The sequence below is a fragment of the Mytilus galloprovincialis genome, chromosome 2 (assembly GCF_965363235.1).
Source record: "Mytilus galloprovincialis chromosome 2, xbMytGall1.hap1.1, whole genome shotgun sequence".
In the NCBI taxonomy this organism is placed as follows: domain Eukaryota; kingdom Metazoa; phylum Mollusca; class Bivalvia; order Mytilida; family Mytilidae; genus Mytilus; species Mytilus galloprovincialis.
In genome coordinates this window covers 26,505,335-26,519,631 of record NC_134839.1, presented here as the reverse complement: position 1 = coordinate 26,519,631, position 14,297 = coordinate 26,505,335, and the positions used below count along the sequence as shown (strand labels likewise).

General features: G+C 31.2%; 2 protein-coding genes across 3 annotated transcripts in view; one reads left to right on the top strand and one right to left on the bottom strand.

The window, feature by feature from the left end:
• Positions 1-8,913, bottom strand: part of LOC143063262 (E3 ubiquitin-protein ligase COP1-like) — a 29,290-nt gene extending 20,377 nt beyond the window's left edge. The window contains exons 1-6 of the mRNA XM_076235300.1: positions 8,643-8,913; positions 6,668-6,727; positions 5,175-5,272; positions 2,007-2,068; positions 1,161-1,277; positions 620-688 (exon numbers count right to left, since the gene is read on the bottom strand). Of these exons, the coding sequence (XP_076091415.1) occupies positions 620-688; positions 1,161-1,277; positions 2,007-2,068; positions 5,175-5,272; positions 6,668-6,727; positions 8,643-8,761 (525 nt within the window). The 5' untranslated portion in view covers positions 8,762-8,913. The remainder of the gene's footprint in view (positions 1-619; positions 689-1,160; positions 1,278-2,006; positions 2,069-5,174; positions 5,273-6,667; positions 6,728-8,642) is intronic.
• A 29-nt stretch (positions 8,914-8,942) lies between these two features.
• On the top strand, positions 8,943-13,405 carry LOC143063263 (DNA repair protein XRCC2-like). 2 transcript variants are annotated; one of them, XM_076235303.1, is made up of 2 exons: positions 8,943-9,165; positions 12,530-13,405. In XM_076235303.1, exons 1-2 carry the CDS (start codon positions 9,133-9,135, stop codon positions 13,367-13,369), a joined length of 873 nt encoding a protein of 290 aa, XP_076091418.1. In that variant the 5' UTR covers positions 8,943-9,132; the 3' UTR covers positions 13,370-13,405. The 2 variants fall into 2 exon arrangements, with proteins under 2 accessions (XP_076091418.1, XP_076091417.1); XM_076235302.1 differs by lacking the exon at positions 8,943-9,165 and adding an exon at positions 9,902-10,240.
• Positions 13,406-14,297: the final 892 nt, after the last annotated feature.

The following is a 14,297-nucleotide window of genomic DNA, read 5'->3' as shown; positions in this document are numbered from 1 at the left end:
CAGGGTCTTATATAGCTGACTATGTGGTATGGGTTTTACATTTGTCATTTCAGGGTCTTATATAGCTGACTATGTGGTATGGGTTTTACATTTGTCATTTCAGGGTCTTATATAGCTGACTATGTGGTATGGGTTTTACATTTGTCATTTCAGGGTCTTATATAGCTGACTATGTGGTATGGGTTTTACATTTGTCATTTCAGGGTCTTATATAGCTTACTATGTGGTATGGGTTTTACATTTGTCATTTCAGGGTCTTATATAGCTGACTATGTGGTATGGGTTTTACATTTGTCATTTCAGGGTCTGATATAGCTGACTATGTGGTATGGGTTTTACTCATTGTTAATGGCTGTAAAGTGATCTATACTTGCTTACTTCTGCTTCATTTGGTCCCTGGTGGAGAGTTGTCTCATTGGCAATTATACCACATCTTCTTATTTTTATAAATAATATTAACATGATTAATATTATGATTATTAAAATTTACATTTTTCTGCTATAACTTGTTTGTCATAAAGTAGCACATTTTGTTTTAGAAGTTATTGGTGTGTAAACAATATATGGTTGAGTAGAATATAAATGATAATACAAATGATAAAAGTCAACCTGTTCTTACCTCTTGTTTTTTCTGTCTGACGTTATGTAAAAAATCTTTCAATATCATGTGCTGGGATAGCTGAGTGTCCTGTAATATCACAAATATATTTTATTATTAATCATATGAGATGTTTTTAAGTTTTGTCAGAATAATTTATATACATATATGTCAAATGTTTACAGTATAGGTCTTTTATATGATATTCCATCAGCATTTTTGTCTTTGTATTTTAGATGATATTCCAACATAAAAAAGTATCTATGTATTACAGTGGATTCATTATCAATTGTGGGATACACATTTTCATGTATTTTATGGGAATAGATTTACAACCAAATTAAAATGTTCAACAAAGTACAAATTAAATGCAGGCTTGTATACAGATTTTGGCAAAACCATAAAATCTCATATCGGCAAAAATACAATCTGTTCTGATTCCATGAAAATAAATGAATCAACAATATTTATTTTGATAACACCAGATTAATATGTATAATAGTATGTTTTATTCTGCTCTTGAAATGAAAAGACACTAGATGACTTAATATAATAAGCTAACCGCTTCAAGTTTTTGTTTCTTTGTCTGTAAAATCTCCAGTAGGTTATTGACATTGGGCAGATCTAAACTATCCTCTGTGATCATGTCATACCAATTTGTACTTCCTCCATGTATATTCTAAATAAAAATAAATCAAATCATATATGCATTCTGTGCTAGAATCTCCATTTTATTGCATTTAAACTCTCGTAGTAACCAAACTAGGTAGTCAAGAATTGTTTAATGAACAGTCTTAATTGATTAATAATTATGTTAATTCAAAACTAAACAGAAATAGCCTATATGTAAATGATATAATATTATTTTGTTGCAGGAGTTGACTTGGGCATTGACCTCTGCCCTGGTCAGTGAATTTTGAGGTGGCCTAGCAAAAGGTATACTAGTTGGTCCAGTAAATTTAAGATGACATTTTGAAGTTTAGCTTTAAGAAGAACAGGTTATTTCAAAATGCAAAAATATATTCATTTCAACTGGTCCTACTGGCCAGTCTAATGTAAGATTTGATGATGACCACTGCTACTGACCTAAGTGACTGTAATATTTGTTGTCTGTTTTCGACCTGTAAGGTGGTTTAAATAACATACAACTATACTATCTAGTGTATGGAATAAGAACTTAATTACCACATATTAACTGGTTTTTTTTTTTTCATTTAAAAGTTCATTTTTACATATATGAAAAACTTGTTTTCTTATCATTTTGTTCTGTAGGATTAAGGAAAATTTCTTTTGTATGCTATCTAATGAAAAAAGTATTTCAATGATTACATAGTAGATAATTACATGTAGAAAAAGATAATATTGTTTTCTATTCTAAAATTCGATAAATTTACATTGTACAACTCACATTTTCTACCTTTATCTTTTTCTCTTCTAGTTTTCCTCTGTGTTTCATTATTAATTCATTCACTACAAAAAAATATCATACATGTACAATGTAAAAGTCACAAAGGTATATCAAACAAAATATACATGCATCTTTCCAAAGTATAATTATGCAAATCAAAATAAAAAGACCTTTTGTTTGATCAGATCTAGATGTAAGGATCATTGTGCTTTCTTTATAATCTTATACTTTTTAATCTGTCAGATTTCCTACCAAAGGACGTTGGTTCTTTCAGCATGTTCAAGGCAATTTGGCTTCCTCACAACTAACTAGATATAGCACAATAGTGCTGTTAAACACCATTCAATCAATTCAAATAGATATATGCAATTCATAAAGAAATTATAGTGACTTCATCCTGTATTATCAGTTCATAATATATCAATGTTAACAACTGCCTGATATTTTAATACTGTAAAGATATTCTATGATCATGATGATCAGCCTTTGTTAGATAAATACAAAATTATATATAAAAATAAACAATATAAATTTCAATTTCCTAGCATTTGAAACAAAGTATGAAACTAAACAATATGTAAAGATTCAAATACTATCTTTGGTGTGATTATAAACATGATCAAATGGATTGGTTCTTTTTTTAAAATAAAATTTGAGTTTTTGAAACAGGTTTAAATATAGAGACAAGTTTCTCAACACAATTTAAATTCTCTCTACATCATGTACATGTACATAGGATGTTATATCATTGTTTATATTCTTAAATCTTTCTAAACATGTTACTTAAGTACCACATGCATCATTTAAACTACATATTCAATCATTCCAACAGTTGTTTTTAGGTTTATTTTATCAATTTGCACCCTATGACCTGACATTTAAATGTTAAAAGCCAACAGGATGCCTAACAGGTGTAGGTTACTGGGTCTAGTAAGTTTATAGGACACTGTCTTGTAAACATCCTGTCCTGTATCAAATATAATATCCTATCTTCTCACAAATATCTGGTGTCAGCTTTAAAATTCTTTCAAATCATTTGCATGCACATAAATATAAAACATTCAAGTAGTATGGATCAGTGCATTTCATATATATCTTCTATAAAAGACATTATTAAAAGCATGAATAAGGCTACATGAATGTTTACATACAACAAACTGTCCATTTAAAATCTGATTTCATCTTTTTTGAAGAAAAAAAGGGGGGGGGGGGAGTGAGTGAGGAACAATAATATATGACATAATCATGATAATGCGTAGGATTGATGTAATACCTGAAAATTAACGAAGAATGAAAAGTAGCAGATGTGAAATTGTTTGATAGTCCATAGTTCATTTATTTCTGTTATGAATAGTGTTTTGCATAATGTAAAGGGTAAACAAACATAAGGACCATAAGTTATAGCTACCCTCCTAGAGCTATCATTGAACCGGGCGCACTACGTTTGCGCGCAGCTTTTGATGACATTTGCGCGCATTTATTTTACAGGTAAACTCAGGTAAAAATATAATAAAAATCAATAAATTATAATTGACTATATATTTTTTTGTATTTTCATAATAAACATGACTATGAATTAATAATTTTAAAATATTTCTTAATTCAAATTTTATATTGTTCATATTGAATTCAAAAAACAAATTATAAAGTGATCATTCCGTAGTGTAGCTTAATGCATACATTTGTACATGTAACTTCATTGCTTATATTTCAGAGTAAAAGTGTGTCAACGAATAGTGATCTTTTTTAAATTAGTAAATAATTTAAGTTAGTTTGTAAAGTTACACCAAGACACACACATGGAGTTTTGGCACTCACTGACATGTAAAGTGATGATTTTATCTTTTACCTTTAAGATTAGCTGTTTTAACATTTTAACATTTTTATCTGTATATATTTCTAGGATTTAGCGCTTGTGCATAATACAACGGACTTATCTTGCTCGAAATCCTACTTCCACCTCCTCATTGGTGAGCAGGGGACTAAGACTAACAGAATGAGAATATTTGAACAAATTATAAATAAATAAGTATTATTACCTATATTTCACCTGAGTTTACTTGTCAAAAAATGCGTGCAATTGTAACCAAAAGCTGTGCACAAACGTAATGATTTTTGCGCGCAAATGTAATGGTACATGTAATGCACGCAAACGTAATGCACCGATTGAACCATAGGTCAATTCCTACATTTATCACAAATGCAAGGACCATATGAGCTAGGACAATACATTCAGCTTATACTGTGAAAGTACTTTATTCGTGGGGTACCAATTTTCGTGGTTTTTGTGGATGACTTTATCCACGAATTTAAATGTCCAACGAAATAAAACAACCATTGATTGTCCAAATCAAGACATGGAAAGATCCCCATCGGTAAGTTTGACTACTGATTTGATATAGAAAATATATTGAATTACGACAAATCTGAGAATACTTTAATAGCGGTCATAGAACTACAACCGCATGCAGGATTATACCCATTTAATCTTTAATAAGCTAAACTGTACAACTGTTGATCTTTTAATACTCATAAAAAATATTTTTAGTGGATGAAAGTCAGATTTCCAGTATTGATATGCTAGTATGATAAAGTGTTCATTTTATATCCTCATAGTTCTGTACATATGGGAAATAATGATTTCATGCTGGGCTTGATTTTGATAAGAATTATTTGACAATTCAAGATACGTTTATAGCATTTCTTTATGTTACTGTTTTCTTAAGGTGTCATGTGTATGGCCTAATTAACACCTTTGATGGTCTTTAATCTGTTGATCACTTTATCATGGGTAAATTAGTGTTATCACTATGATTTACATGGGTCAATGTTTACTTTGCAATTTCCTTCAATCCAGACTATTTGTGACTTCATTTCTAAAGGCTTTTAATTTTCAATTTTTATTTTTTTAGAAAACTAAAATCCACGAATTTAAAAACCCATGAACATTTAAATATTGTTTTTAAAATTCCAATAGGGAACATACTTTTTATAATTATATAAATAAACCAATTTTTCAAGACGTTTTATTTAAATATTGCTCAAACCACAAAAATTGATACCCACGATTTAAAGTACTTTCACAGTAATATATATACAACATTTGAAAAATAGGCCAACAACATGAACATGCAACAACTCTACACAGCTAAGGAATTAATTACTTACATGTGAAGTTTGGAAAGATCTGATCTGAACTCTCTATTAAATAGTTACACTTGGGACATCTATTACTGTTCTCTAAACTTTGTTTGATACATTTGTAGCTGAAAATATATTTTCTCCAGTTAGTTCCAATGCCAACATAATAATAATTGGTGGTAGAAAGAAATAAGAAGATGTGGTATGTGTGTTAATGAGAAACAATGTGTCAAAAGTAAACAATTATTATAAGTCAAGAATGGTGTTCAACACAGAGCCTTGACTTACACAGAACGGCAACCAAGCTATGAATGGGCCCAAAATAACTTGTCACAGTCTAGTGTAAAACAATATAAACAGGAAAACCAAAAGTTTTTTCTGTACAAAAGACAAGAAACCTTCAACAAAAATATTTTCCCAGAACTTTGTCCCTGTACCCTGACATGAACCTCATAGTAGGATTGCGAAATATCAAAATTTACTAGACTAACCACCATATGTATGCAAAACAATGTTGAACACTAGTACTGCAGAATTGATACAAAACAATGTTGAACACTAGTACTGCAGAATTGATACAAAACAATGTTGAACACTAGTAAGTGCAGAATTGATACAAAACAATGTTGAACACTAGTAAGTGCAGAATTGATACAAAACAATGTTGAACACTAGTAAGTGCAGAATTGATACAAAACAATGTTGAACACTAGTAAGTGCAGAATTGATACAAAACAGACAGACATTAACATGATTGAGACTAAGACAGTTCTTTAAATATTTTTTTTTTTATTTTAAGATTCAATATATATATCTGTTTCTACTTTCATTTCTATATATATATAGAAATGAAAGTAGATATATATATATATATATATATATATACATTTTTGTAACTGTTAAACCTCTTCTGCTATTAGACAAAAGTCCGCACATACATGTACAGTACTTTAGGTACATTTTACCCTATTACTACCTTCTGATGTAGCCACTCATGTGGTGTAACATGTAGACAAATGAATCTTTATTCATGTAGTATTACTAGGGTGTTGTTGTCTTTATTTTCTATGATTAAAATTTAAAATGGAAATTGGGAATGTGTCCAAAGAGACAATAACCCGACCATAGAGCAGACAACAGCTGTATTTACATGAAAAAGAAAACTATCAAATACATGTACCACTTAGATATCCACCCCGACTTTTATTATTCATATAGATTATAACCAATCTAATTAAAATTAAATCCTTTAATTGCTCCTGTTCTGATGCGCGACATATCAGAACAGGACCAATTAAAGGATTTACTTTTAATTGGATTGGATTATATATAACATGCCCTTTTCCTAAATGGCCCTGTATATATGTATAGTTCAATTGTAATATAGCAGCAGTTATAATTAAAAAAAAAAATCTCATCAATAACAAAATAAACTCCATAGTTACTATCTGAAGAGATATATTTAATTTACAACACTTGGTTGTACTGTGTTTTTTTTTCAAATATTAATTTTAACTTACCAAAAAGTATGACCACACTTGGTCATGTGAGCTTCTTCTATGATATCAAAACATATTGGACTGAAAAAGAAAAGGAAAATGTATTGGTCCACAAAGTTTATAACTTTTAGACAATTATTTTCACCAGTTTGATACAAATAATAGCAAACAGGGTTTTTCTTACATTTTTCCATTTTTTAATGCATTAAAATTAAACGGTTAACATGGGTATAAGGACACAATGAAGGAGAAATAACTCATGATCATGAACTGTAATATTGAATAGTGAAAAATTTCAAAATAAATTTGAATCTGAATTCTGTTAAAAGAAATAACATATTGAAATTTAAAATGGTTATAAGGAGCAATAACTCCTGATCATAAACTGCAATACTGAACAGTAAAAATTTCAAAATAAATCCTGATCTCCATTATGTTAATAAAAGAAACACTATATTGAAATTTGACAAAGATGATGGATCAAACATTCTCAATTTATTGCATAAAATTAAACATAAAGTGACATTTCCCAACAATCAACGACCATCCAAGTATCAAACATTGTGTATTAGTAAAAACATTTTTAAATTTTGGTAAGCATTGGTTGAACCATTCTCAAGTTATTGACAAACAATCATTGAATTAAGGACCATATACATGTATATAATTACTTCAGTACAGCACAAGAGAAAATCATAAATATCAAACTTGACCGTCATCCTATCAAAGATACATGAACAATGTACATGTACCAGTACTAGTTTAAAAAGCATTTATCAAACTGCTTTCAATTATTGCAAGGAAACAACTTAGACTTATTTTTCCCCTTTCACAGGTACAATAATCCCTTGCCCAGGCCCCCCTTTTCTAGAAAAAAATTGGTTGATTATAAAGGGAATCACTGAAGCTCGACCGAAACGGGCCCCCACTTAGGCAGTCAGTGGGCCCCACTTATGAAAATTTCTGGATCCGCCACTGATAACAATGTAAGATAATGACCAGTCAACAACCTGATAATCCTGACATGCCTTTGATGAGCATACAGGCCCCTACCTCTCCTCCATTATGTTTGAATTTAGTTGTTTTGTGATGAAGATTTTAAATGCTTCAACATGATAAGATTTATTTGACTGAACATATTGTTGTGAGCCAACCTTTCACAAAGAAAATAAGCATTTATTATCTAAAAACTATTCTTGTCGTACAAAAATGTTAGTAAAGGGCAACAATTACTACAAGTTTTGTTACTGAATGCCTGGAAAGCCTTTCGCTTATCATTCTTTATATCATGCTTAAGGCATGTAAGGTGTTAGTACAACACAAGAAATAAGACTTAAAAGAAAAGCATTGCAATACGAATAATTCATTGGAAAAAAATAATATTTCCTGTAATCACTTAATGATACTGGAATATTGAAGCTTCAATATGCAAATTTTGCGACATTCAATTTGGTGGAATCAGATGACTTTCAATTCCTTTGATATATACAGTATTGCTACTTTTTCATTTTTATATATACACTGTATATTATGATTGTAGAGAATGGTAATTCTGCATCTTTTTGCCTTTGTTCCATTCTTTAATATTATTTTACTATATGTCCCACAGCGGCGACAAGGACTCAAAATTGGATATTAAAGATGTCATTGTACATGGTGTAATGTTAAAACATGTTAACTGTTCCAAAGATCAGCAGTCCACTTTTAAGTGATTTGCAAAATTTTGGAATTCATAACATGTCAGGCTATCATTTTTGTATTGCATTGCCAGTTGTATTTAAAATTTCAACTTGACAGATAGATCCAAAAAAGATGATACATTGCATAAAGTCAATTTGCTGCATTGGTGATTTCTAATTTGAAAATGCGTGGGAGTGCAGACGACAAATCCATAATTTCTCCGCTGTACATTATAACTTTTGAACACGCGGTGAAAAAATAAGCTGTCGATAAAGAAACAATGCAGAGCAAATAATAAATGCGATCACTGTCTTACCAAACAAAATCATTGTCTTTGTCCTCAAATGACCCACTTATTCCGGTATACACGGGTGGCAGAGTTCGACTTCTTTTTCGTCTTGTACGATCAGCTTGCTGCTGAGTTCTTCCAGCCATTATTGAGGAATCAAAATGTCACATGCCAAAATATAAAATCAAATGCTGCATTCATTTTTGTTTCCTAATCTTTGCATTAAACACTGGACAAGCATAGTACAAAATGTGTATCGCCAAAAACATCAAAGGAACATCAAACGGAAATTAACAGACTGTTTTGATTTTGTGCGCATGTCGGTGAATCCCAAATTCCGAAGTCCTTACATCCCCAAAAAATATTACGAAAAGCAGCACTGAATGGATATTTTTTGTCAATAATCATTACTTTTAAATATTTTGAATAAGATATTCTATTAAAGTATCATCAAAGCGAATACAGAAACACTGCAGTGAACACTTTTTGTTATTGATTGTAGCGACATGTGGGAAATATGAATCTGTCAAAAGTGGAAACTGGAGCACAGGTCTTAATAAGTTTATTTGTGTTTCACAGTGCATGTTTGAAACGTGTCATTAATTATCCAGTAACTGTAAAACCATTTTAAACTATGTTCAATTCATTTATAGATTTTATTGTTTGAAATAAAATCAGGAACATAATTTATATACTAGCTGTTCCCAGATAAAATATATTTAGATATTTTGGAGTCCTATACTTTTAAAATAATATTTTTATTATAATATGGGGACGAACTCCCCAATAACAGTAGACAATTCAATAAAAAAAAAAAAATCGGGGAAAATTTTCCCGATATTTTCATTGTACTAATGAACTCAAAATCTTCAATTTTTTTCTTCTTTGCTATACTGAAGGGGGTAGGAGGGGTCCTGATCCCGAAATCCCGAGCTTAAAAACACGAAATCCCGAAATCCCGGGTTTAAAAACACGAGATCCCGAAGTCTCGAAATTCGAAATCAAGAATTCCCGGATCCCAAAAGGGTCAATCCCGAAATCCCGAGCTTAAAAACACCTGATCCCGGAGTCCCGATAAAGGTCCTATCCCCCCTCTATACTCATACTAACATACAGATTGTACAGATTGGTATAATACGTAAATAAACAAAAAGCAATGTGGGATGAGCAATTGTACTGATAAGTTTAATATAAATAAATTGTGACCACTCTGGTCATGTTAATCATGATCTCCAGATCTCCAAATAATAGTAGGAAATCTACAATTATAAAAATGTTCAATCAGAAAAAGAGATAACTCTATTTAATAACATATCATGAATGCAAAATATACATGTCAATCTGATCAGTGAATTTTCTCGACAAGAGAAATTAAGAAATGAATTGATTCTCTATCTAATCAATAGAGCACTATATATGTAGTTCAATGTTGTCTCTGATTTTTCTCCTGTGTTGTTAGTTGCAGTATAAAGTTACATACAAGGGATTACTAGCTGGCAACATCAGTGTAAACTGTAAACTATAACTTTAGATAGTCAAATACTTAATATATGTACATGTACCACATAAATATTTCAAAGGGTAGCAGACCTGGATGCTTAGATACATATAGCTTATATTACCCAGTTACAGGGTGTTATATGTTGATTATCCTTGACCTCATTTCCATGGTTCAGCAACTGCTTGAAAAATAATTAGCATTACAGTTTTCTGTCATGTTAATTTCTCACATATAAATGAGTAAAAATGATAACTACATTTGGTATCTACTTGTAAGTTCCTTAAAGTCTACATATCCATCAGACAGTGTTCCAACCTCATCTCTTTTCATGGATCAGTGATCAAAGTTAAAGTTACATGATTAGGTCTATATAAGTGGTAAAAATGTATATGTGGTGTATTTAATGATTGTGAGGATACATTTTGTACTTGTCAGTTTGGCAGGTTTTATCTGACCTTGACCTCAATTTCATGGTTCGTTGGTCAATGTGAAGTTTTTGTTTGGTCTTTTTTTGGGAATACATGTAATCGAGGTTAACTATATTTTTTTTATGGAATGATTGCAAGTTGTACATTGCCTTTAATGCTGTTGTCATCTGATCTTGAACTCTTTTTACCTAATGGTTCAATGGTCAATGTCAAGTTTTTTGTGTTTTGGTAGTTTTTTTTTAAAAATATTAACAGCAATTTATAGATCAGATCAACTGTCATGACTGTATGTAATGAATGTAATGCCTGTCCCAAGTCTGGAACCTGTGATTCAGTGGTTGTCGTTTGTTTATGTGTTACATATTTGTTTTTCATTCATTTTTTTGTTCATAAATAAGGCTGTTAGTTTTCTCATTTGAATTGTTTTACATTGTCATTTTTGGGACTTTTATAACTGACTTTGTAGTATGGGCTTTGCTCATTGTTGAAGACTGTACGGATGTACGGTCACCTATAGTTGTTAATTTCTGTGTCATTTTGGTCTCTTGCGAATAGTTGTCTCATTGGCAATCATACCACACTTCTTTTTTTTATTTGTCAATCTGGCAGGTATAATCTGACCTTGACCTCATTTACATGTATTGTTTCATTGATCGATTTAAAGTGTTTGTGTTTTGCTCTGCTTTTCTAATACAAACTGTTCTAAAAAAATTGTTAAAAATTTCTTGTTAAATTTCTAAATCTATTAACTGAGAAGACCTCATTTTGTGTGTTGCTTCTCTTCCATCCATAATAAATTAATCATCATGCCTTTGTGTCCTATACATGTAGGTACCATGCATAGTTGAATTTGTTTTTTTCGATTAATATTACACTCCACTAAATTATATTACCACTGAACAAAAGATTATGGAACCCTAAGAAACTAAAGAGGTATTAGAAATCTAGTGGTCCTTCACAAAGTGAGCTTTATTTCCTATGATTGTGTTGTAAAACCGAATTATGAAGGTTTGGTGGCAGTTTATCTGCCTCTTCATTGTCAGTTATTTGTTATATTAATTTTCTACCTTTTTGTTAGATATTTTTCATAACAATTTATTAGGATTGAAAACATGTTGCATTTCCAAAGTCTGCTCACCTGAACACTGAAGTTTGTTCAGGAGCAATTTACTTCATTTTTGAGTAATACATTTTTCCTGTTCGTTATGAACATTTTACGTATAATTGGAATATTCATCATTTAGAATCACGTGTATACTTAATGTAAAATTACTTTATACAGTTGCGGATCCAGAAATTTTCATAAGTGTGGGCCCACTGACTGACCGAAGAGGGGACCCGCTCCAGTCACGCTTCAGTGATTCCCTATATAAGGCCTAAAATAAAATATTGTTTGTTTCCCCAATCCCGACTGACCCTGCAAAAATGGTGCTACTCATGAAATTTTATTGTCAAAACTAATTCAAATATTATTTTATTCATTTTTGATTTTCAGGCTTGCTGGATCTTCCGATAATGTTCAAGCTTTTTGGAAAAATAAAATTATTTCCCTACCTACCTACCCACACCTGGCTCAGCAGGGTCGGGATTGGGGAAACAAACATCTAGGCCTAAGCAACCAAATTTTTTCCCAAAAAGGGGGGGGCCAGGCCCCTGAATCCCCCCCCCCCAAACCCCCCCTCCCCAACCCCTTAATCCGCCTCTTATATGTTAAGAAATATAACTCGGGAACAATTATTTAATGATGATTTGATTATCTTTTATAAGCTTTTTATCTCTCCTTCTCATCTGTAACTAGAATGATGTAGAATAAAATTAGCATGAAAATATTTTTTAATATCTTTGTTTCGTGGCAGAAAAGATTTATTAGGTTTTTGCAGCACACTGTGCATATTTATATCATGTATATAGGCAATTTTTTTACCTAAAATCATGAAAATTATAAGGCTTATCTGTGAACTAAGTGAATTTTTCTTTTGTTACAGTTATTAGCTCGTCTTGGGAGCAGGCCAAGTATTCAAGGCATAGAAGATACATTGTTCATAGATGGGCCTAATGTGAAAGATGTGTATGAATTATATGGTGTTGAAGGGTCAGGAAAGACGGAGTTGTTATTATCAATTGTAACGTCAATCATCTTACCCAAAGATTGGAATGGATATAATTTAAATGGAGCAAATGCTGGAGTTATATTCATTGATACAGATTATAAATTTCAAATATTGCGTCTTGTAAATATTATGGAGAAAAGGATCATGGGAAAGACTGAACATGACAAACTAGACACAAGTAAAAAGACATCCTCAAATGATATTGAAGTTCTTGTAAAAGAGTGTTTAAAGAAAATAATGATTGTTAGGTGTACAAGTAGTTTTCAGTTACTTGTTACCCTGCATAGTTTAGAATCAACAATTTCAAACAATCCTGATATTGCTGTTATTATGATTGACTCCATTTCCGCATTTTACTGGATTGATAGATGTAATGGCGGTGAAAATATTGGTGCACAAGAAACAAATATGAAACATATTGTACAACAATTGTCAAAACTTGTGAAAAATTATAACTTAGTATTGTTTGCTACAAAAGCATTAAACTTTAAAAAGACTAATAAAGAGAATGAATCAAAGGGGGACAACTGTGCATCTCCTTCAGAGAAGAAAGTATTAAAAGACAACCATGCTGAATTTTTATGTAAATCATGGTATAAGTTTGTAAAACATAGACTTATATTTCACAAGGAGAAATCTTTCAGTGTTTATTGTAATTCTTTAAAAGTTGACATTCAGTTCACAATAAATGAAGGTGGTATATGTTTTAAATGAAATAAATAAACAAACAAGAAATTAGAAATTCTTTAAGAGGAACATTGCAAAGATATTTATGTTAACACGAATGGCTAAAAATGCAAGAAACATGCAAATGTAACATAGAGAGGAACATTTCTATGTTGAATTCAGGAAGTCAGAAGATCTCTTTCCCATTTCGATTAAATGCTATACAGTGGCGGATCCAGAAATTTTCATAAGTGGGGGCCCACTGACTGACCTAAGAGGGGGCCCGCTCCAGTCACGCTTCAGTGATTCCCTATATAAGCAACCAAATTTTTTCCCAAAAAGGGGGCCTGGCCCCCCCTAAAAACGCCTCTGCTATAGGCATATTTAGTAGAAAAAAAACAGGTTATTTTGCTGCACACAGTAAGTTGTAGTGCTAATCAATATTTGATAAAACTAGATGGGGTATGATGGCCAATGGGGCAATTGTCAACCCGAAACCAGAGGACAAGAAAGTGATTTACTCTAGTTCACCTTTCCACTTTAAAATATGAGCTAAACCAATTCCATATACATTTGTAGTACTGGAAAGCTAAAAAGTATAAGAGGTACCAGTATGACAAAATGTGAACAATTCAAAAGGAACCTTATTTATGCTCAAAACAATAATGGAAGACCGTAACCAGTAACAACCACTGAATATATAGAAGAACCAATCTTTTATGGGAACGTTTGAGATTTATAAAAAATTCTGACAATACTTAAAACTGCATGTTATTCTTTTAAAAGTAAAGAGTTGTACTATAATAGGTATAATAGATCCTTTGAGGACAAGACTAACTTTATTAATATTTCAGTTACCGTTGTATCAATGTAATGAATAAGAAGGGATATATTGTATCAACCTATGGCACAAAGCATCTTCACTTACTTAAGGTAGATGGGGTGTCTAAATTATAATCCATAGAATTTTTTAATG